The 19,715-nt window shown below is 42.7% G+C and overlaps 1 protein-coding gene across 11 annotated transcripts in view; it reads left to right on the top strand.

Annotated features, from left to right (window-relative positions):
* LOC18425636 (Transducin/WD40 repeat-like superfamily protein) overlaps window positions 1-19,715 on the top strand; it is a 66,575-nt gene that overhangs the window by 42,524 nt on the left and 4,336 nt on the right. For 10 of the 11 annotated variants that reach the window (XR_016046984.1, XR_016046981.1, XM_020662116.2 and 7 more), the window contains one exon: window positions 3,062-3,139. The exons of the other annotated variant lie outside the window; for it this stretch is intronic. Coding sequence is in view for 3 of the 10 variants with exons in the window: in XM_020662116.2 (XP_020517775.1) it covers window positions 3,062-3,139 (78 nt within the window). In the remaining 7 variants the exon portion in view is untranslated. The remainder of the gene's footprint in view (window positions 1-3,061; window positions 3,140-19,715) is intronic. 11 annotated transcript variants of the gene reach the window in all.

Genomic DNA, 19,715 nt, shown 5'->3' with positions numbered 1-19,715 from the left:
ACTTCAAAACTTGAAAATTGACGGTCCAAAAATGCATTATAAGATGCACTATTTCCGAAACTTGAGATCCATTTTTTTCTCATATCCATGAATTTTGATGTCGAGATGATCGATTTGAGGATATTTGTGCATCAAAACAATCTCTACTTGTAAAGTTTTGAGGTGGGCTCTAATTTGATTGTTTAGAGCTTCGGCTTTATCTAAACCTTTGACTTCTCTAAATAAAGTTCTAGGACTACAACTTCTAAAATACTATTGTACTTTTGTGAAAATTTTCAATGTATCTTTAATGATTAAGTTGCCATTAAAATATAATTTTTGAACAAAAAGTAATGATTTTTTGATAAATGCACCCATCACAACTCATTCTAATATTGACTTTTGTATTTTGAGGGGTTGTTAACTCTAGACAAACCCCATAAATTATGTGTAATAATCGATAAATGTATGTATGCATATATGAATGCATGTATGTATGAGAGAGAGAGAGAGAGAGAGAGACAAATATATCCCACACATTAAGGGCGGAGGCGGTTGCTTAGCAAATAATAGCACTATTAGTTTAATATAAACAACCAGAATTTCTATGGAATACCTAAAAGAAACCAGTTTGTGTATGGTGAATTTAAGTGGTAGATATATTGGGGCTGAAGATATACTATCATATAGCCTCTGTTTTTGTGTCCCTTCTTTTGCAACATTTGTCCCCCTTTTGCTCTATTGTTTATCTAGTGAAGTTATGACTAAAAGGAATCCCATTCTGGTAGAGGTGGCAACGGGTTGGGTATGGGTCAGGTCCTACTGAACCCGGACCTGGACTCGAAACATTACTTGTGAACCCATACCTGACAGGTAAAACAAAAAACAATACCTAGACCCATATTCGAGAGGATACTAAGGACTCGAGATCCGAACCCGTACCCGAGCTTTATAGCTTTCTCTTATGGTTTAGGTGTTTGATCATGAATTCTCCTGCCCTTTTTATAGAGCTTACACCCCCATAACTCTATTTACTTCTTCGATGTGAGATTGATCCTACACACTCATGGAGAGAGAGGGATGGAGTTAGAGAGAGAAACAAGTATTATATTCATTTTCTCTTGGGAGAATGGGCATTTTCTCTATTATAGTGCGTGAGCATAGGCAGTTTCAAGTCACATTGGCATTTTGGCGTGTGAGCTATGAGGGCAAGTGTCTTTTTGTCCAGGAAACATGCTAATGGGATTTTGTCTTTTCTCCATTGCCAGCCCTACACCGCAAGCGTGTCACTTTATTGGGTGGTGGGTGAGAGGGGCTAAAGAGAGAAAAACCATTGTGATTGCTTTGTGGGTTGAAAAAAACTTTTAGTTCCATATCGAAATATTTAGAAAGATAAGGTGAGGGAGTTTGCTATAAAATGAAGGGTATCTTTTTAAAGAGGTGGGGATGTTCATGGGTCCGGGTACCCGTCGGGTTGGGTATACCAATGGCCATACCCCTACCCAAAAATATTCAGGTATGCACTTTTGGACCGGGACCCTACCTGCGGGTCCAAAACTTGGACCCATAACCGGATCCAAGTCTGGTATACCTGTTGGGTCCGGGTCGGGTACGGGTTATTGCCACCCCTACATTTTGGTTTGCACACAATTTTATCAAGAATTTTCCGATGTAATTAGACATTTCCATTGTAAGGTGGATTTTGGGTTGAATGTTTCAAGCATAATATGGGTTGATTGTCTTAAGCATAGATTTGGGGTTGAATGTGTCAAGCATAACATCGATTGGATGTGTCATAACATGGGTTGGATTTGTCATAGCTATGGGTGGCAATGGACCTGTACCTGACCAGGACCTGACGGGTATACCTGACTAGGGTCCGGGTATGGGTCCAAGTTAGGGTTCGGGTCCAAAAGTGCATACTCGAATATTTTCGGGTTCAGGTATAGGTATTGGTATACCTGACCCGATGGATACCCGGACCCTTGAATTTCCCCACCGCTTTAAAAAGATACCCTTCATTTTATAACAAACTCTCTCACCATATCTTTCTAAATATTTGGATGTGGGACTGAAAGTTTTTTTCAACCCACAAAGTAACCACAATATTTTCTCTCTCTTTACCTCCTCTCACCCACCACCCAATAAAGTGACGCTCGTGAGGTGTAGGACTAGCAATGGAGAAAAGACAAAATGCCATTATGGCTATACACTGCCATTGACAGCATGTTTCTTGGACAAAAAGAAACTTTCCCATTATAGCTCACTTGCCAAATTGTGACTTGAAACTGCCTATGCTCACGTGCTATAATAGTGAAAATGCCGAAAGGGAAATAAATATAATGCTTGTTTCTCTCTAACTCCATCCCTCTCTCTCCATGAGTGTGTGGGATTAATCCCACATCGAAGAAGTAAATAGAGTCATGGGGGTGTAAGCTCTATAAAAAAGGCAGGAGAGTTCACGATCAAACACCTAAAGCCATAAGAGAAAGCTATAAAGCTCGGATGTAGGTTTGGGTCCCGGTCCTTAGTATCCTCTCGGGTCTGGGTCTGGGTACTGTTTTTTTACACCCGTCGGATACGGGTCCACAAGTAATGTTTCGGGTCCAGGTCCGAGTTTAGTAGGACCCGATTCATACCTGACCTGTTGCTACCCCTAGTCATAACATGGGTTGAATGTGTCAAGCATAGATTTTGGGTCGAATGTGTCAAGCATAATATCCACTTGTAAGCATAAGGAATTCTATTGTTCAGCTTAGAAAAAAAAAAACAAAAATCTTCTATATATGTCTATTCAGTTTTTGAGGGGTATTGTGTGCTTGAGTCAAGGAAGTCTAAATGGTTTTATGTTTCAAAAATGTTTGAGCCATTGCTTTCTTGTGGATGTTGCTATATTTAATTATTATCTTTTCTGACATGCATTATTTCTTTCCACTGTATATGATTGATATGAAAGGAATGTAGAGTCTCTTTGGTTCTTGTGTTGACGCTATCTTTAGTAAATATGACATGGTCTGGTAATTTTAGTACTTTCAAAATCTATGTAGTGTGGTTTATTTTCTTTTTGCAATTATTGTGGCAGCTCTCACTGGTGGATTAGATGCAAAGTTTGTGATCTGGAACTTCTCAAGAGGAAGGCCATGCAAAAATCTAGATTTTGGTAAATAAAATTTCTGTTATCTGTCCAGTTATTTATATTATTACTACGGTAATATTTCATGCAACTCCTAGGTTCCTTAAAAACTAATACTTGCAAGTGTTTCCTTTGCAATGTGGAGGATCAAGGATGGTCGAAATGGGATTATATTGTATGCATGTTGTGTGCTTTGCATATATCTGGATTGTGCACAAGTTTTAGTTTTAGGGTTACTTGCCATTGTCTATCTCATTTTAATCTTAAGACACGCATTCTCATTGTGCACTGAATTTTGTCTCATCCAATCATTGAATCTTGGAATTAGAAAAAAGTTCATTTTCTCTCTTTGATATATATATATATATATATATATGGGAAAATATCTCCATACCCTCAGTTTTTAAGTTTCATTTCTCACTAGACCCAAAGTTTTAGAACATATCTTGATGCATGGAGATGCCATGTATTATTTCTTATAACCCCCTAGACCCACTGTACACACTTTGACTCTTTTTTTCTACCCTAAACAAATTTTAGAAGATATGTCTTTTATTACGCAACTCTCTCTCCGTTTTTCTCTCTCCACGTGTTTCCCAAACCCCTCTCTCTCCATTTTTTCTGGGTAAGTAACCTCTCTCTCTCTAAAACGCACGAATGTGGGCCATGAACCCACCATTAAAAATATTGCGGTACCTCAATCGCTGGCTGCTCACGGTGGAATTCAATCTTTTTTCTATATAAAGCCGTTGATGCTCTGAAGAGCCCTATTTCTACAATTTCTTACACCAGAGGTCCCTTTCATTTCATCTCACTTTATTTCTCTCTCTCTCTAGGTTCTCTCTCTCTATCTCTCTCTCTTGTTTTTGAGCTTTTGCAAGATGGTGGTCTAACCCATGATTGTGGGTATGGAGTTGTAGGAAGTAGGATTATAAAATCATGGTTAGTTTAAAGACTTGGATCTCGTTTTGTTGGAGTAGATCAATGTGAGGTAGAGAGAGAGAACCTTGAGTTGGGTCACTTTTCCAGTTGCGGCTGAATCTTGGGTAGTTTTTGGATTTATAGTGGAAGGCATAGTTTGTGGCTTTCTTCAGGTCTTGCATGAATTGGTATTTCTTTTTGAATCGAGATTAGAGAAGAAGATAGTGTTCTTTCGTGTAGGTTTACAGGGTTCACTGTTTCAGAGAGAGAGAGATTGAAATTTGAAACTTTATTTTGATGGGTTCCTCTATAAATTTGATGAAATGTGAATAATTGTTTAGAATTTGAAACCCGAATGCACAATTCTTTGATGGGTTTTCTTTGAGGCTCTTCTTGCTGGTTCGACTGTAGAACATGGCGGCCATGACTTGCCCTTTATGAGAGAAGCCAGTTCCTTCTCGTAGCTATGGTGGTCCTCTAGAAATTGGAACCCATGAAGAGCTTGATTCCGAATATTGAAGCTCGAGCTTCCTCCAAACGTTACCAGACGATGTGCTCGCTGTAATATCAAAATTTCTATGCCCCAGAGATGTCTGTAACCTTAGCTTGTGTTGCAAAACCGTCACTGGTTTTGCCATTTCTGATAAGGTCTGGTTCTCTCAGTGCGAGAGATTGGGTGCTCTTAAAGCTGAGGATTTGATCCTATGGAGAAAATCCATGGCTTCTTATAAAGCCCTTTGTCGTTTTCTCCTAGTGTTAGGCCTCTGATTGGAATGTGGGTTCATCAGAACCCAGAGCTTGGGAATGTGGTGTATGTCTTGTGGGGCTCTCTCTCTCTCTAGTCGCTTGTCGTGTAATTTCTCAAGAACTCGGTCCTCAAGGCTTCAATAGCCCTCTACTTTGGGCCCCTGTGTTTGAGATCATTAGTGAATCAGATGGTTCACTGGTTTTCTATCTTCATGGTAGAGAGATAGATCAGGACTACTTTTATCCTGGTTCTTTGAAGCCCATGAACAAAGATTGTAATGTTCTTTTATTTGAAGTGGAGCTCAGGAGAGGTCAAATTCAGGATTTTGATCGAATAACGAAGAGGAAGCTACCGCAGACTAAGAGCTTAGTTAACTTAAATTCCGATCTTTTGAGGCTGCCTCGGCCGCGTGATGAGAGAGAAAGTAGAGGGAGAAAGAGAGTCGGTGGATGTTTGCATACACATGGAGAGAGAGAGGTTACTTAGGCAAGAAAAATGGAGAGAGGGGTTTGGGACACACATGGATAGTGAGAAACAGAGAGAGAGGTGGGTAATAAAAAGACATCTTTTAAAATTTGTCCAGGGTAGAAAAAGAGAGTCAAAGTGTGTAAAGTGGGTCTAGGGGGTTATAAGAAATAATCCATGGTATCTCCATGCATCAAGATATGTTCTAAAACTTTGGGTCTAGTGAGAAATGAAACTTAAAAACTGGGGGTATGGAGATATTTTCCCTATATATATATATATTGAGCAATGATCCAATGCAAAGACACTTCTAGAAAACCATGTTTGTAGTATTTATATGACCCCAAATTTTGCACACACACTCTCTTCATCTCAATAATCAATCCCCCAAAAAAAAAAGTTCAATTTGGATCCTAGATATGGTCAAAATTAGTCCCCTCCAAAAATGAATCTGGACCATTTATTTTGTGAATTTCAAGATCTTAGCCTTTATAAACTCAAAATCATTTTTTCTTTTTTAACATTGTTCATCTAATGATAATAAAGCCATCCAAAAAAATTGGAAATGAAATAATCCTTCTAAGGCCTATCTAAGCATCTCAACAAAATGAACGACCTATGTTAATTAGGTTAAAAAATACTTTCTAGGTTGTGTTTTCAATTTTTTATTTTTTTGTGATTGTTCATTAAAATGAAAAGAGTGTATATTTCAAAATTTGGATCAAACAAATGGCCATAAGATGGTTTTTTAAGGTTATTGCATCATATTACTATAGAACGGTTGCATGAAATCATTGCCCTATATATATATGGAAATGTCTTAAAACGCCTATAGGCAAATTGCTACAGTTTTTCGGCCCTGTCACGGACATGCTATGTCCGTGATGGTTTTGCCTAAAAACCGCCACGGACCTACGGGAGCTGTGGCGGTCCCCGTATATTTTTTGCGTCAATTTTGCATGAAAAAATTTCGGCACGGATATGCTATATCCATGACGGACCGCCATGGATATGCTATGTCTATGACGATCTTTAATCTATGCCGTCCAAAAAAACAGCGACGAGCTTGTGGGGGAAAATACTGTTCATTTTCGCCCATAGGCGTTTTGTAGTGTCTTCCTATATATATATATATATATATATATATATATATATATAGATGCCCTTATTCGGAAAATAAAAGCTTTTATACTGTTTGTAATTGTTTTATCTTTTCCCAAATAATCATTCATATTGTTCTTTTCAGTTTTTATTGCACTACTTTTTTTGCCATTAATGTGGCACAAGCAGAGCTGCATAGTAATTTCTCTGTAGTTCAATTATTCATGCTTCATCATTCCAATGAGTCCTCTGTTTTTTTTTTTCGTTTTTTGTACCCTTTTGCATGCCTCAACAGCTCACCTCTTCAAGTGTCAAAAGTATGTCACTTCACGATTGGCATGCTTTTGAAAATCCATCTCCAATGATTATTGGGTGCATGAGCGGGCAATAATCACACGTTTATTCCCTAGGTCAGGAGTGCAAACTATACAATAAATTATAATTAATAATTTTTAACAAGAATTCCGATTGGTATTCTTTTGAAAGGAACAAGAAATATGCTCATTTTATATAATTTTTTATAGTCACGGAGTGTAGTTTATGTAACAAAAATCCCATAAAGAAAAACAAAATAACAATCTAAGAGAGTTAATTTTCATTGTTAGAACCCCTGACTACCTCCAAAAGCTTGAGGGAGAAAGAGAAAGCGTATATCATGTTTTGTATGTGTGTGTGTGTGTGTGTGTGAGAGAGAGAGAGAGAGAGAGAGAGAGAGTTATTCTATCGATATGAGTTTTTTATATCGGATAAATTCCCAACTCTTCGTTTTGAAACCATCTCTACTAATACAGTGGTAGAAAGAGTACCTTGTTATGCCTGGACTTCAAACTTTAAATGTAACCATGTAATGGTCCTACATTATTGGATTGGTTGATAGAGAAGTTATTGCTGCAAACCCAGAGATATTGTTACTATGAGGGAGAAAGAAAGATCTAGAGCTCTGATTCAAAATCATATGGATTCATCCCCCAACAAGGAGTTGCCAAAACATTTGACTCTTTACTCATTGTAGTATAAAGGATTGATAAATCCAATAATAGATAGTATATGGCCCTGTAGGAACTACAAGATCACCCAAGGATGCCTTCGGCATCCAGGGGTCACAGATCAACTGTATACCCTGTTCAATAAATGGAGTGGAGAGAGAGAGAGAGAGAGGAGAGAGAGAGAGAGAGAACAGGGGATCACAAACAAGCTCAAATCAATCTTTGTCGTTTGCCCCTTTGAGAGAGAGAGAGAGAGAAAGAGAGAGAGAGCACGGGATCATAAACATGCTCAAATCAATTTTTGTCATTTGCCCCTTTGAGCGGCTAGGATCCCCTTAGCTGACAATGACGATGAACCTTGAGTGCGTGGAGGCTGGCCTAGATGACTCCCAAAGAAGGTGATGGTTCCAGGTCATTGGCTTTTTCGAGGTAGTGGAGGGGCTTGTTTCAATTCAATGCCGTCTCGCTCCCGTCCTCTCCCCTCTCACCTTCCAAAATGCTGGATCGACATCTACAATATCTACCCTAGAACCCTACCGTCCTCTCCATCTCTCCCTCCTCCCCTAAGATCTTTGCTCACCACTACCCTTCTCTCCTCTACCCTTCTCTCTTGCCCCCCTCTTAAGGCCTCTTTCTCTCAGGTAGTAGCCTCCTCTAAGCCGGTTACTGCCCCCTGCAACTCCCCACTGCTACAACAAGAGCAAAGGAAACCTACTTCTGAAAGGTCCTTTTTCCTCTCTTTTTGTATCTCCATTAATCTAGAAGAGACTAAAAAATCGAAGCCCGAGTTGCATGCGTCTTTAATTGGTCTTTTCCAGCCTGGACGCCAGAACATTAGAGGAATTGAAAGGGCCGCACAAAAACACTGGAAGGAATCCAACATCACATGCAACCGCCTTGCAAATGGCGAAATCCTTTTCTCCTTTCCCTCTTCGAGTTGCGCCCAACTCGTTCTTCAGGATTCCAATACCTTCTCCGTCCACGGAGCCTCTTGTTGCCTTTGGCCATGGTCGCCCTCTGAGGGGTCATTTAGGAAACAATGAGTGTGGTTAACTTTCAACCACATCCCTCTGCTAGCGTGGACACCTGAAACTTTTCGGCGCCTTGCGGCTGCTTGTGGATCCCTCATTTCGATACATTAGATTTTGATTAAAACCCTTCCCCAAGGTTCAATACGAGTCTTGGCGGAAGTTTTGGACCCCAGTCTTATTCCCAGAACTTTGTGGATCGAAGTAGACGACCTCTACTTTCCAATCTCGACTTTTTGGACTCTGGCCTCCCCTCCTTCTCCCTTTTCCTCCATCAAGCCAACCCTGGCAAATCAAAGGACGCCGAGTCTGCTTCTTGGATCCTGGTCTCCAAGAAAGCTCGACTGAGGACGGCCTTCAGATCAATCTGATGCCAACGGTTGCCACCGCGTTTTCCAGCCCCATCTGCCGATCCAGTCTTCGGCTCAACCGCCTCCTCCTACCCCGCCTTGTAGTGGGCAGGTCTCCCCTGACCCGCTTCCCCAGGAGCAAACCCCCCTGACCTGCCCATTTTCACTTCCCCCCCTTCTTCTCGTCGACTCGGAAAGGAGGCCCAGAGTGATTTGTTGCCTCTCTCCCTCTCTTCGGGCATCCCGTCTGACCTTGGCCCGTCCTCGAATTTTCTCTCCCCTCTCCGACATAGATGCCCCCTGTACACCTGTCCTCTCTCTCCCCTACCCCGGCCCACATGGCTCCCTCTCTTTCCCCAGTGCACGTGTCGCCTGCGGTTTCAACTCGTCCACCGACATCACTTTATGGTACTTGTTTAGTGCCGACTGATGCCACCCACTTGTCCCCCTCACCTTTTTCCCTCCCTCCTCGATCACCTCCCTCCCACCTGTCGCCGACCTTCCCTCCCTCGGTCATAGCCCCCTGCTACCTGTCTTGCTCGAGCACCCCCTCTGATCATCAGTCACCGGAGCCGCCCCCGATCTCTCCCCCCTCCGACGAAATGACCTTGCTTGCCCCCCTCTCTCATCTTGCTCTACTGCCGACCCCTTCCCTGCTTCCCGGTATCTCTTACACCGATCCAATTGATCCTTGCCTTTCTGTTCCCCAGCTCGACCTAGCAGAGAAGGTTCTTTCGCCGCCTTAGCGCTCCACTTCCCTCTCCCTTTCCCCTTCCTCTCTGGCCCTGTCCCCCTCCTTCCCTTCGCTTACCATTACTTGCCACCCTCTTTGCCTCTCCGATATCCTTTCGCCTCTTTTCTATGGACAGAAACCTCCTCTCCCAAGGATCGTGACCACCCAAACTTGGGACCTCTCCCCCCCGGATACTAACTCCTTATCCTCCATGTTGGCTCCCTATCTTTCCTACACCCCTCACCTGGTTAGCTTTACCAGGGTCAACTCTCTTCACTTCACTTGGCCCTCCTCCCACTCTGCCCTTCTTGCTACCCTTTCCTCTGTTCAAACTTTTCATTACCTCGCCTATTTCCCCTTTTCCCTTTTGTCCCCCCCTTTGTCTCAGCTCCCTGGGACCCAACAAGCTTTTAGTTTGCCTGTTTACCCCCCGAGCCCTACTAGGAGCCCATCTTCTTTTTGGACCAGTCTTCAGTTGCCCAGCCACTTCTCCACCCTCACTTTAGGCTCTCTCCCCCACCCCATCTCTAGTGACCGAGCCTGTCTCTGTGCTCCCCCCTATCTTTACACCTGGGTCACCTCCTGAACCCCTCCCTCCCTTACCCTCTGATCTCTACCCCCTATCAGCCCTGATATGCAGCTGCTCCCAGTTGAAGATCCTTCCGAAGGCCCAAGTCAGCCTAACCCTCACCCTCCACCCCCCCTCTGTCCTGGGGAGGAGGAGGCAGCTGGTGATAGGAACTTAATCATTGACGACAAAATGAAGGAAATGTATAGAATCATGGGTTTCCATTATGACGGATCAGAAGGACCGGCTCACAAGTTCCTCACCGCAGACACGCAAAGTAAGTTCAAGGTAAGACCCAAAGGCCAGAGAGAATTACTCTGCCTATTCTCTTCCCCCTCCTTCCAGGACAAGCCTACCTTATCCCCTCTATTTCTTGCCTCAGGAGGTCTTCCAAGTTGGCTTCATCCCCCCCTCCCTCTTTTATTCCATGAAGATTGTTACATGGAATATTAGGGAACTGGGACAGCAGTCCAAGAAGAACGCTGTCAAAGACATCTCTCTCAAACATTCCCCCACTGTTCTGGTCCTAGTTGAAACCAAACAACCAGAGCCCACTTTGCAGCTCATACGTCAAATTTGGGGTAAAAAACCTACCCAGTGGGTGGCTCTACCGGCGAAGGGTGCTTCAGGAGTCATCTGGGTGGTTTGGAATCCGCTGGAACACACCCTCATCTCCTCACATTTAGGGGACTACTCGGTCTCCATTCTCCTCTCTAGTATCCCGGACGGCTCCCCTTGGAAATTTACGGCCGTCTATGGGCCTAACTCCTCCTCGCTCAAACACAGAGTCTCGTTTGAACTGGACCACGTTGCAGCTCTACCACACCCTTCTTGGTGTTTGGGAGGAGACTTCAATGTCACGAGATGGTTCCACGAGCGAAATACTTCTACCTCCATCTCCCAGGACATGAGGGATTTCGCTGATTTCATCACCAAGAATGAACTTATTGATATTCCTCTTCAAGGAAGTCAATTCACGTGGTCTAACCATTCTCCTAATCCCTCCCTCTCTAAACTTGACCGCTTCCTTTTCTCTAGCAACTGGGACGAGCTCTTCTCGGGATCCCTCGCCTTGGCCTTACCCAAACCTACTTTAGACCACTGTTCCATTCTCCTGGATACCAACACTGTACAAAGAGGGCCAAAACCCTTCAGGTTTGAACTAGCCCGGCTAGAAGAGGCTTCCCTCTCTACTCTGATGCCTATCTGGTGAGACTCTTTCTCACCTCAGGTAAGGGGTAGAGCAGGATACAGACTTTAAACTAAAATTCAGCTCCTAAAGCTTCCCTCAAAACTTGGAACAAAGCCCTACCTGGCAATTACTCTCAAACCAAATCACTCCTCTTGGACGCTATCCAATGTCTTGACCACTTGGAAGAATCCAGAGCCCTTGACACCTCGAAACTTAACCTCAGGGCCCAAACCAAACTCGACTCCCTGTCCACCTTAAAAAAAGAACAGATCTACTGGTTCCTGAGATTTAGGATAAAGTGGTTAAAAGTGGGAGACCATAACACTGCTTTTTTTCATCATATTGCTAATTCTCGTCGAAGTGACAACACCATCTCGGTGCTCAAAGTTAACAACAGCTATTTGACCCAACCAGCACAAATTGAACACGCCATCGTAGAGTTCTTTCAAACTCTATATTCTACCCACACTGGCCCGAGGCCTAGAATGGCTGATCTTGATTTCCTGCCTTTAAATGAGGACCTAGCAGCTTCAATAGAGCAACCTTTCTCAGAGGATGAGGTCCTACAAGCTTTAAATGCCCTTGCCATTGATAAAGCCCCAGGCTCAGATGGTTTCCCGATTGAACCTTTCAAAACCTTCTGGGGTACTTTTCGTTCTGACTTCCTCAATTTCTTCCAAGAATTCTTCCAAAGGGGAATCATCCATAAAGCCATTAATGCCACCTTCATTGCCCTTGTACCTAAAGTCGAAGGGGTTGAGGAAATCAAGGACTTTCGACCAATTAGCCTCTTGAACTTGATCTACAAAATTCTGGCTAAGGTCCTTGCCTCTAGACTTCAACAAGTCCTCCCTACAGTAATCTCTCCTTCCCAATCTGCTTTCATTCAAGATAGGTAGATTCTGGATGGTAGCTAATGAGTGTCTCCACTCGAGACATTTAGCCAAGGAACAACGTTTAATTTTTAAAATAGATTGGGAGAAAGCTTATGACCATTTCGACTGATCCATCCTGAAAGAAACCATGGTGAGAATGGGTTTCAGGGATGAGGGGATGTTACTCTAACCCTATCCATGCTCCTTAATGGGTCACCGAAAGGCTACTTCCCAGCTCACAGGGGGCTTCACCAAGGGGATCCCCTTTCCCCCTTCCTTTTTGCCATAGTCGCAGAAGTCTTCTCTAGATCTCTCTCCTGCCTTGACCGGTCTGACCTCCTCTTTACTTTCACTACTAGTAATCAGGGTCCCACGGTGTCACACCTACAGTACGCAGATGACACCTTGGTCTTCCTTGACGCCTCCCGAGAGGAAATAGACACTCAAACTCTTCCTCTTGTGCTTGCAGAAAGCTACAGGATTCAAAGTTAACATGAAGAAGTCCAAAATGATGGGGGTTGCCATGAAAAATGCCGAGGTTCATGCCCTCATCCTAAACTGGGACTGCAAAGTAGAAGATCTCCCTTCCACCTACCTGGACCTTCCTTTGGGGCTGGGGAAACCCAAAAAAAGACTCTGGTCTCAGATCCTAGACAAAGTAGAGAGGCCCGTTGCCATTGGGAAAGGCAGATATCTCTCCCCAGCAGGCAGAGTAACTCTGATCAAGGCTACTCTGGCAAACACCCCGGTTTACTTCATGTCCCTGTTCCAGATGCCAACACAGGTGGCCAACCGCATAGAACAACTTATGCGAAACTTTCTTTGGTCGGGCCAGGCAGAGAAGACCAAATTCCACCTTGTATCATGGGAAACATCTGCCTACCAAGAAAGCAAGGGAGTTTAGGGATTCGAACCCTTTGAAAACATAATACTGCTCTCTTAGGCAAATGGTGGTGGTGCCTAACCACTCAACTTGAATCTCTCTGGGCTCAGGTGTTGCGTAGCAAATACAATATACAGGATGAAATTTGGGTACCAGAGAGGATTAAAAAACAAAAGGCGTCAGGAGTGTGGTTGTCCTTAGCCTCATCACTGCCACAGTTCAGAAGGCACATTAGATTCCATGCCAGAGAAGGCCTCAGGGTCAAATTCTAGACAGATCATTGGCTTGGCACATCCCCCTTGTGCAAGGATTTCCCTACCCTCTTTTCACTTTCCTCTGACAAAAACTCCCCCATTGCCGAAGAAATACCTCTCTCTGGTGGCCGGAGAACCTGGAGTCCCTCTTTTCGTAGAAACTTCTCAGATGATGAGAGCATTCAGTTCCAACAACTTCTGCATGCTCTTTCCTCTCATTTCCTCCCATCTTTTGGGACTGACACTATTGTATGGAGCCTATCCCCCTGAGGCCTCTTTTCAGTAGCTTCTTTCTACAAAATTCTCACCCAACCCCCAACCTTCCCACTCAATCCCACCTGTATCTTGTCAAAAGTGTGGTCCAGTATCGCCCCACCAAAGATTCAGTTTTTTAGTTGGATTGCCTGCTCTCAAAGAGCCCTCACAGTTGCCAATTACAAAAAAGAGGCCTCTCCACTCCCAACAGATGTGCTTTATGTCTTTGCTCGGAGGAAACTAACCCCCACCTTTTCATCCTCTGTGACTTTTCCCATAATCTTTGGTCCCATGTGCTTCAACTTTTTGGCATCCAATGGGTCACCCCCCCCACCCACGGTTCGTGCTTTGATCACTCACAACTTTGATTCTCAATGGCCCTTGGCTGGAAAATCATTATGGAAGGCTACTGTGGCTGCCACCCTTTGGACTTTATGGTTGGAAAGGAATAACAAAATCTTCAATGGTGCTCAGCTACTACCGCCAGCTCTCTTCCACAAGATTGTCTCGCTGACCACCTTTTGGGCTTCAAATCACAAGACTTTTTCGGGCCTTTCTAGGAACACCCTTCTCTCTCAATGGAAAAATATCCTTAACCACAGGCCTTCCAAACCCTTAAGAGTTAACAACTGGCAACCACCACCAGATGGCAGCATCAAGCATAACTTCGATGGCTGCTCTCTAGGTAATTCTGGCCCTTCAGGTGTAGGGGGTATTTTCAGAGATTGCCAGCGTAACATCCTCTTCATCTTTTCGGTGCATCTCAGAATCTATGATTCCCAATATGCAGAAGCTATGGCTCTACTATTGGGTTTGAGAAACCTCAATCCATCCTGGGGCACAACACTGATTGTGGAAGGAGATTCCTTGAACACCATATCTTGGGCAAGAGGCTTGTCCCCTCCACCTTGGCAGCTGTCCTCCATCTTTGATGAAATTTCCCATATCTGGAGGGATACAAGTGTCTCGTGGCAGCTTACTTGGAAGACGTCCAACAATCTCGCAGATCTACTGTTGAAGGAGGGAGCTAACTTACATATGGATATCCAGGCCAGGTCCAACTCCTTTTTTGTTCAGGACCACAGCCGTGCTACATAGCCCGTCTTCATACGAGCAAGCCACAACTCAGTTTTTATTTTTGTAAATCTCATTGTAAATCTTGTAACTTGGGTGAATCTTATAGGCCTATACCAAGAATGGACAACTAATGTATTTTTTACTGTTAGTCACCTCGTGAGGGTGCCTTCAGTCCTACATCCTGTAAACTTTTACTCTCTTAAGTAATACAATGTTAACAGTTATAAAAAAAAAATGCTAGGTCTTGGCAATAGAAAGGGAATAAGCATATAGTTGTCATATGACCGTTGAAGCACGCATCTAACACTGCCAAAGTCTCCATGTCCTACTTGAGGTGGTCTTCGTTAGGGTTAGCATCCCATCTCTTGTACTTGCCATTCTAGTTTGTTTGCGTTCTACTCAACGACCTATTATTATAGTGCACATATACCAATGATGGGCAGTAGCCATTTAATTGGTTTCGCTTAACATGTGGGTGTTGCTCAAGCACCACTCTGCACACGAAGTATTGATGCTATGAGACAACACCTTAACTTCTAGCGAATACAATCTAATAAATATTAAGAACTTGATGACTTGGGTTAGGACTCGTCCAGGGCTAGTCATTTGGACCCAGCAGCCTGTGGGTTCTGGATGTGCCTGAACTATTGGACCGAGCTACTGACTTGAATCTCCCAGGACTTTGTAGAGACCCCGATGGTTCCATTTCGACTCCCTCAAGTTTATAAAAACTTGGTGAGTCCAGTGTTTATTTAGAGCGTACTTTGCCTTCGGCGTAAACAAATTGTTGTTTCTTTTTTTTTGTCTAATTGCTGGGGAGGCACTAAGGCCTTAAAAAGAGGTTTAGAGCTATTTTGCAGCCCACTATCAGTTCATTGCCTTAGATTTTCTAAAAACCTTAATGAAAAGTGGATTTTAGAGTTTTTAATTGGTGATTTTGAGTTAGCCAAGTGTTGCGGACCTCGAATCAAGTGACACGAACCCAGCCCCAAAAATACATTGTGGTTTTGATTGGGTGGTCATAGAGCAATCTAAAATTGGAAAGTAATCTACAATTCTTTTAAAACCCTAGATCCTATAGCATTAGAGCTATTATGAGTGGTTGTATATAAATTTCGTAACCGTTTTCGCTTTCCTTATACAACTGCTCACCTCCTTCAACTTCCCAATGTCCTGTACCATTAGACCTATACAATGGGCAGTGCAGTGGGTCCAAACTAATGCTTTCTCTTTTCCATTAGGAGCTTCTCTGCCTTTATTTTACTTTTGTGGTTTTCTGTAATCAATTGCACTACTTTGTCTTCCTCATTATCTACTATGAATAGGAGCCTTCCTGTCCACTTCTTGTGGGAAAGAATTACATCAGAGTGGAAAATTGTTCCTTTAGGGCAACATACCAAATAATTCACTATGTGCCTCCTTCGCCCATCCAGCCAACCATGTGACATAATCGTCACACCAAAATCACCACATGACTGCTTATAATCTCGAATTAATAATTCTTCTTAGCCAACCTCATCATCAAGGAGCTTCCCTGCTCACCTGCCGCTGGAGTCTTGACTTCCGAGCCAGCTTCAACTATATTGATTACCATGGGTTGATAATATGGGAACCTGCGTGTGTGAAATGGGGTGGCAGTGTGATAAAATCACCTCACAATTGACTTCCTCATGATCTCCTTAAGTATATTCCCTTATGGGAGATTAAGTTTAGTCTGATGATATTGGGGCCTATGGGGGTCACGTCTAGAGGGTTGTGGTTGGGGGTTGGGATTAGGATGGAGTCTAGGTTGGGTTCGAGACTGGGTCAATAAGTAGTAGACGGCTGGTCTGTAGCAGTATGCCATGATGAGAATGACCGTCTTAGTTTACTAGAAGTTGATCTAAGTAGCCCAAGACCACACCCTTCCATGCCAGGTACCACATGCTCGAGAGATACTATAGGCTCTGTAGTGCGACTGCTAGATGTTCCTACCCGTCTAGCAAACATCTCGTCGATTTTCATGTCTCATGAAAGTCTGCTATACTAGCTTTCCTGGCTTGCTCCATCTGAGCTTTAAACTCTGCCTCATCATATACATTGGTGAGCAGTATTCTATCCCTATATCCTCAAGAACCCTCAGTGTCTGTACCTTTTTTCCTTTGGGTATCTCCGTCACCTTGTGGAATTGCTCCTTGACAACCACATGCACCTTGCCACATGGCTGTACATTACCTCCAATTTTTGCTTGGTGAAAATTGAGGCGATCAATGCCACATGTCATCTCCCTCCCACAAAAATTTGAACTCTTCTTCTTTGTCATCTCTAAACCCTACAATAGAATATTAAGTCCTAAAAAATATTATAAAAAATTACCATAATATAAAGGCGAATTTATTGGAGTGGCAAATACTGTAGTACACATCTTTTTAAGCTTATTTTAAAAAAATATACATTCCATTGGAATTAATTTTACAACTACAAAAAAGAGTTCTTGTTACTTAAAATCTCATAGATTCATTTAACAAAATTGTTTTTATATATGTAATTTACACACTCTACCTTAATTAATATAACAATTGCAAATTACAAAGAATTCTTATTACTTAAAAATCTCATAGATGTGGTTCGTGTCGTGGTAGAATGCCCACAAAGGATCCGGAATACTTTCACGATTGCCAGAAAGGAGTAAGCGGTGGCATCTTGGTTTTGACTTGGGAGTTCAAGAAGATGCGAAGTAAGGAGGAAGGTGTTTTGTGGGTGGGGAGAGAGAGAGAGAGAGAGAGAGGGTGCCAAGACCTTGAGTGAGGGAGGGAGGGAAGGGGGAGGGGGGTATGGGGTTTACGGGAAGGGGGGCAGGGGAGGGAGAGAGGGAGGGAGGGAGGGAGAGATTGAGGTATGACATGGGGTCTTTTGGGAGAGAAGTGGAAAGTTTCAGGGGAGAAGATCCAGTTGAAAAGAGGAAGGGGGCTTGGCATGATTAATTTTGGCATGGGATGATTCTTTATATTCTCTCATATTAATAGAATAATACTTGAAAACATTTTAAAAGAATGGGAATAACAGCCATTATCTTCAAAATAGCAGAAATAACAGCTGTTATTAAGTCACCTTTTTCCAGAAAAAAAATGAAACATCTGTTATCAAACATTTCCTAATGATTTTGTCCACATTTTCCATTTATTTCCAATCTTCTATTATTTTCCCTTTTTAAAGGAAGCAAATAAGCCTTGTTCCATTTCATCATGCCCATTTTTCAACCTTGTTTATAATTTTCTTTCTGTAATAACGTCTTCCTCTTTTTTAAATGATGACCACTAATTCCTTCATTTTTGAAATATGAGCTGTTATTTCTGAAATAAGCCTTGTTTCATTTCAAGATGCCCATTTTTTCAACCTTGTTTATAATTTTCTTTATGTAATAACGTCTTCCTTTTTAAAAATGATGACCACTAATTCCTTCATTTTTTAAATAAGCTCTGTTATTTCTGTCTTTGTGACAATTTTTAATTATTACAATTGGAAACCCGATATCATGGGTGTTAATTGTCAACCCGTTACGTGACGGTCATTTTATTTAATAAAACTGTCATTTATTTTATGGACAACTTTTCTACCCTATCAACTTACACATTTACATATGTCATGCATTGCCCATTAGTTTTATAACTACCATTATGTCCACTATAGACTCATTTTTTAACCACATGTCAATGTATACTTTTTGGAAAGTATAAAAAACTATTCGTTTATGAGCACATATAAAAACAAGGAGGGGTCTGGTTCCTTTCCAAATCAAATCTGAAAATGGGCAAATGAGCAGTAGAAGGTGATGGAAAACCGTACTTCGTCTAGTGGTATGGCATCTTTAGTAATATTTCATTACAATGTATTAATTTTCCTCATCAAATCAAATGAAGGCCAAATTATCGGATTTACAATTAGAAGTATCTATCGTACCGTAAACATTTTCGCTTAAATTTGCTAGCATGCAATCATGTTTTAGTCTTAGAAGAAATTGTATACCGTTAGTTGTATATCTTGGGATACATGATGGTCGTCATTGGTCGGGCCTGATTTTTCTTCGCGCATACGGTGGAAAAAATTCTCTCTCAAACAACCGCAGAGGGTCCGTGCATGCTGCACATTTGTGAGTGTGCACACGCGTGATCTCCTATGTGCGGATAGGAACCAACAAAGAGAAAGATTTTACGATGGGGTGCATTCAGGCGCTTACCTCGTCGTTTTTGGGGTTTAGGACACACCCGGGTAGTTTGCCCTCTTAGAACAATTACGAAGCCCTCCGGTTGTCTGCCAGTGCTGTTTGGACACGGACTCTCCTCAGGCTTTTTTAACATGTCGCTTCGTTCTCTCGCGTTGGAAATTGCAATGTGGATTTGATTGTACTTCTCTATTGTGACGCCCTTGAACGAGGGCTGGCTGACAAATAGAAGGGATAAGAGAGAAAGGTGACGAGGATCCCCCCTATTCGCGCAAACACTATGCGCTCGGGCGATCTGGGCAACCGAAGGATTAGAACTCTCTCGACTATCGTCTCAGAAAGACTCCTCCCGAGTGACTGAGGGAGAGAGTGTATGCGTTTCTCACGACTCAACTCGACTGTACGGAGAGGAAGTTAGAGCAATGGTCCGAGGGTTGGAATCCTTAGGCTGACTTCGAAAGGTTTTTAATCGAGCATATGTCGATTAGTGGGACGCTATGTGATGCCGCAGGTTTGCTGCGTTTATGCTAGAGATGGAAGGGGGGGAAAGAGATGGGACTGCGCTTTTTTCCACGGGCACAGGTTACTGCGAGGGGCAAGTAACAAGTGAAGAGAGAGAAGAAACAAAGAAGAGGGAGATAGAGAACGAAGCCGTGCGACTAGGGTGGGCTAGGGGTAGTTTCTCTCTGTGGAAAGTTTTCTCTCTCTTTGGCGTTGGATCCAAGGGTGGTTAGGAACAGAAGACAAGTAGAAACGAGCTTAATGCCTCTATTTCATTAATGAATGATCTGGCCTTTTTACAATTGACATAAGCTTGTTTATATAGAGGACCCACCGAACAGGGGTGGATGCTCAAAACTAAGTTGAAAAACAATTAAAAGAAATTACAATAAAATCCTGAATTTAGGAATAATGACCAAAATGCGCACGAAACCATCCATCTCTGAGGGGCCTTTTGTCATTGCC

This window comes from Amborella trichopoda, chromosome 1 (assembly GCF_054954075.1).
Source record: "Amborella trichopoda isolate Santa Cruz 75 chromosome 1, AtrichopodaSantaCruz75HAP2 v2.0, whole genome shotgun sequence".
Taxonomy (NCBI): Eukaryota; Viridiplantae; Streptophyta; class Magnoliopsida; order Amborellales; family Amborellaceae; genus Amborella; species Amborella trichopoda.
The sequence above is the reverse complement of the archived record's forward strand: the minus strand, read 5'-3'. Positions and strand labels throughout refer to the sequence as shown.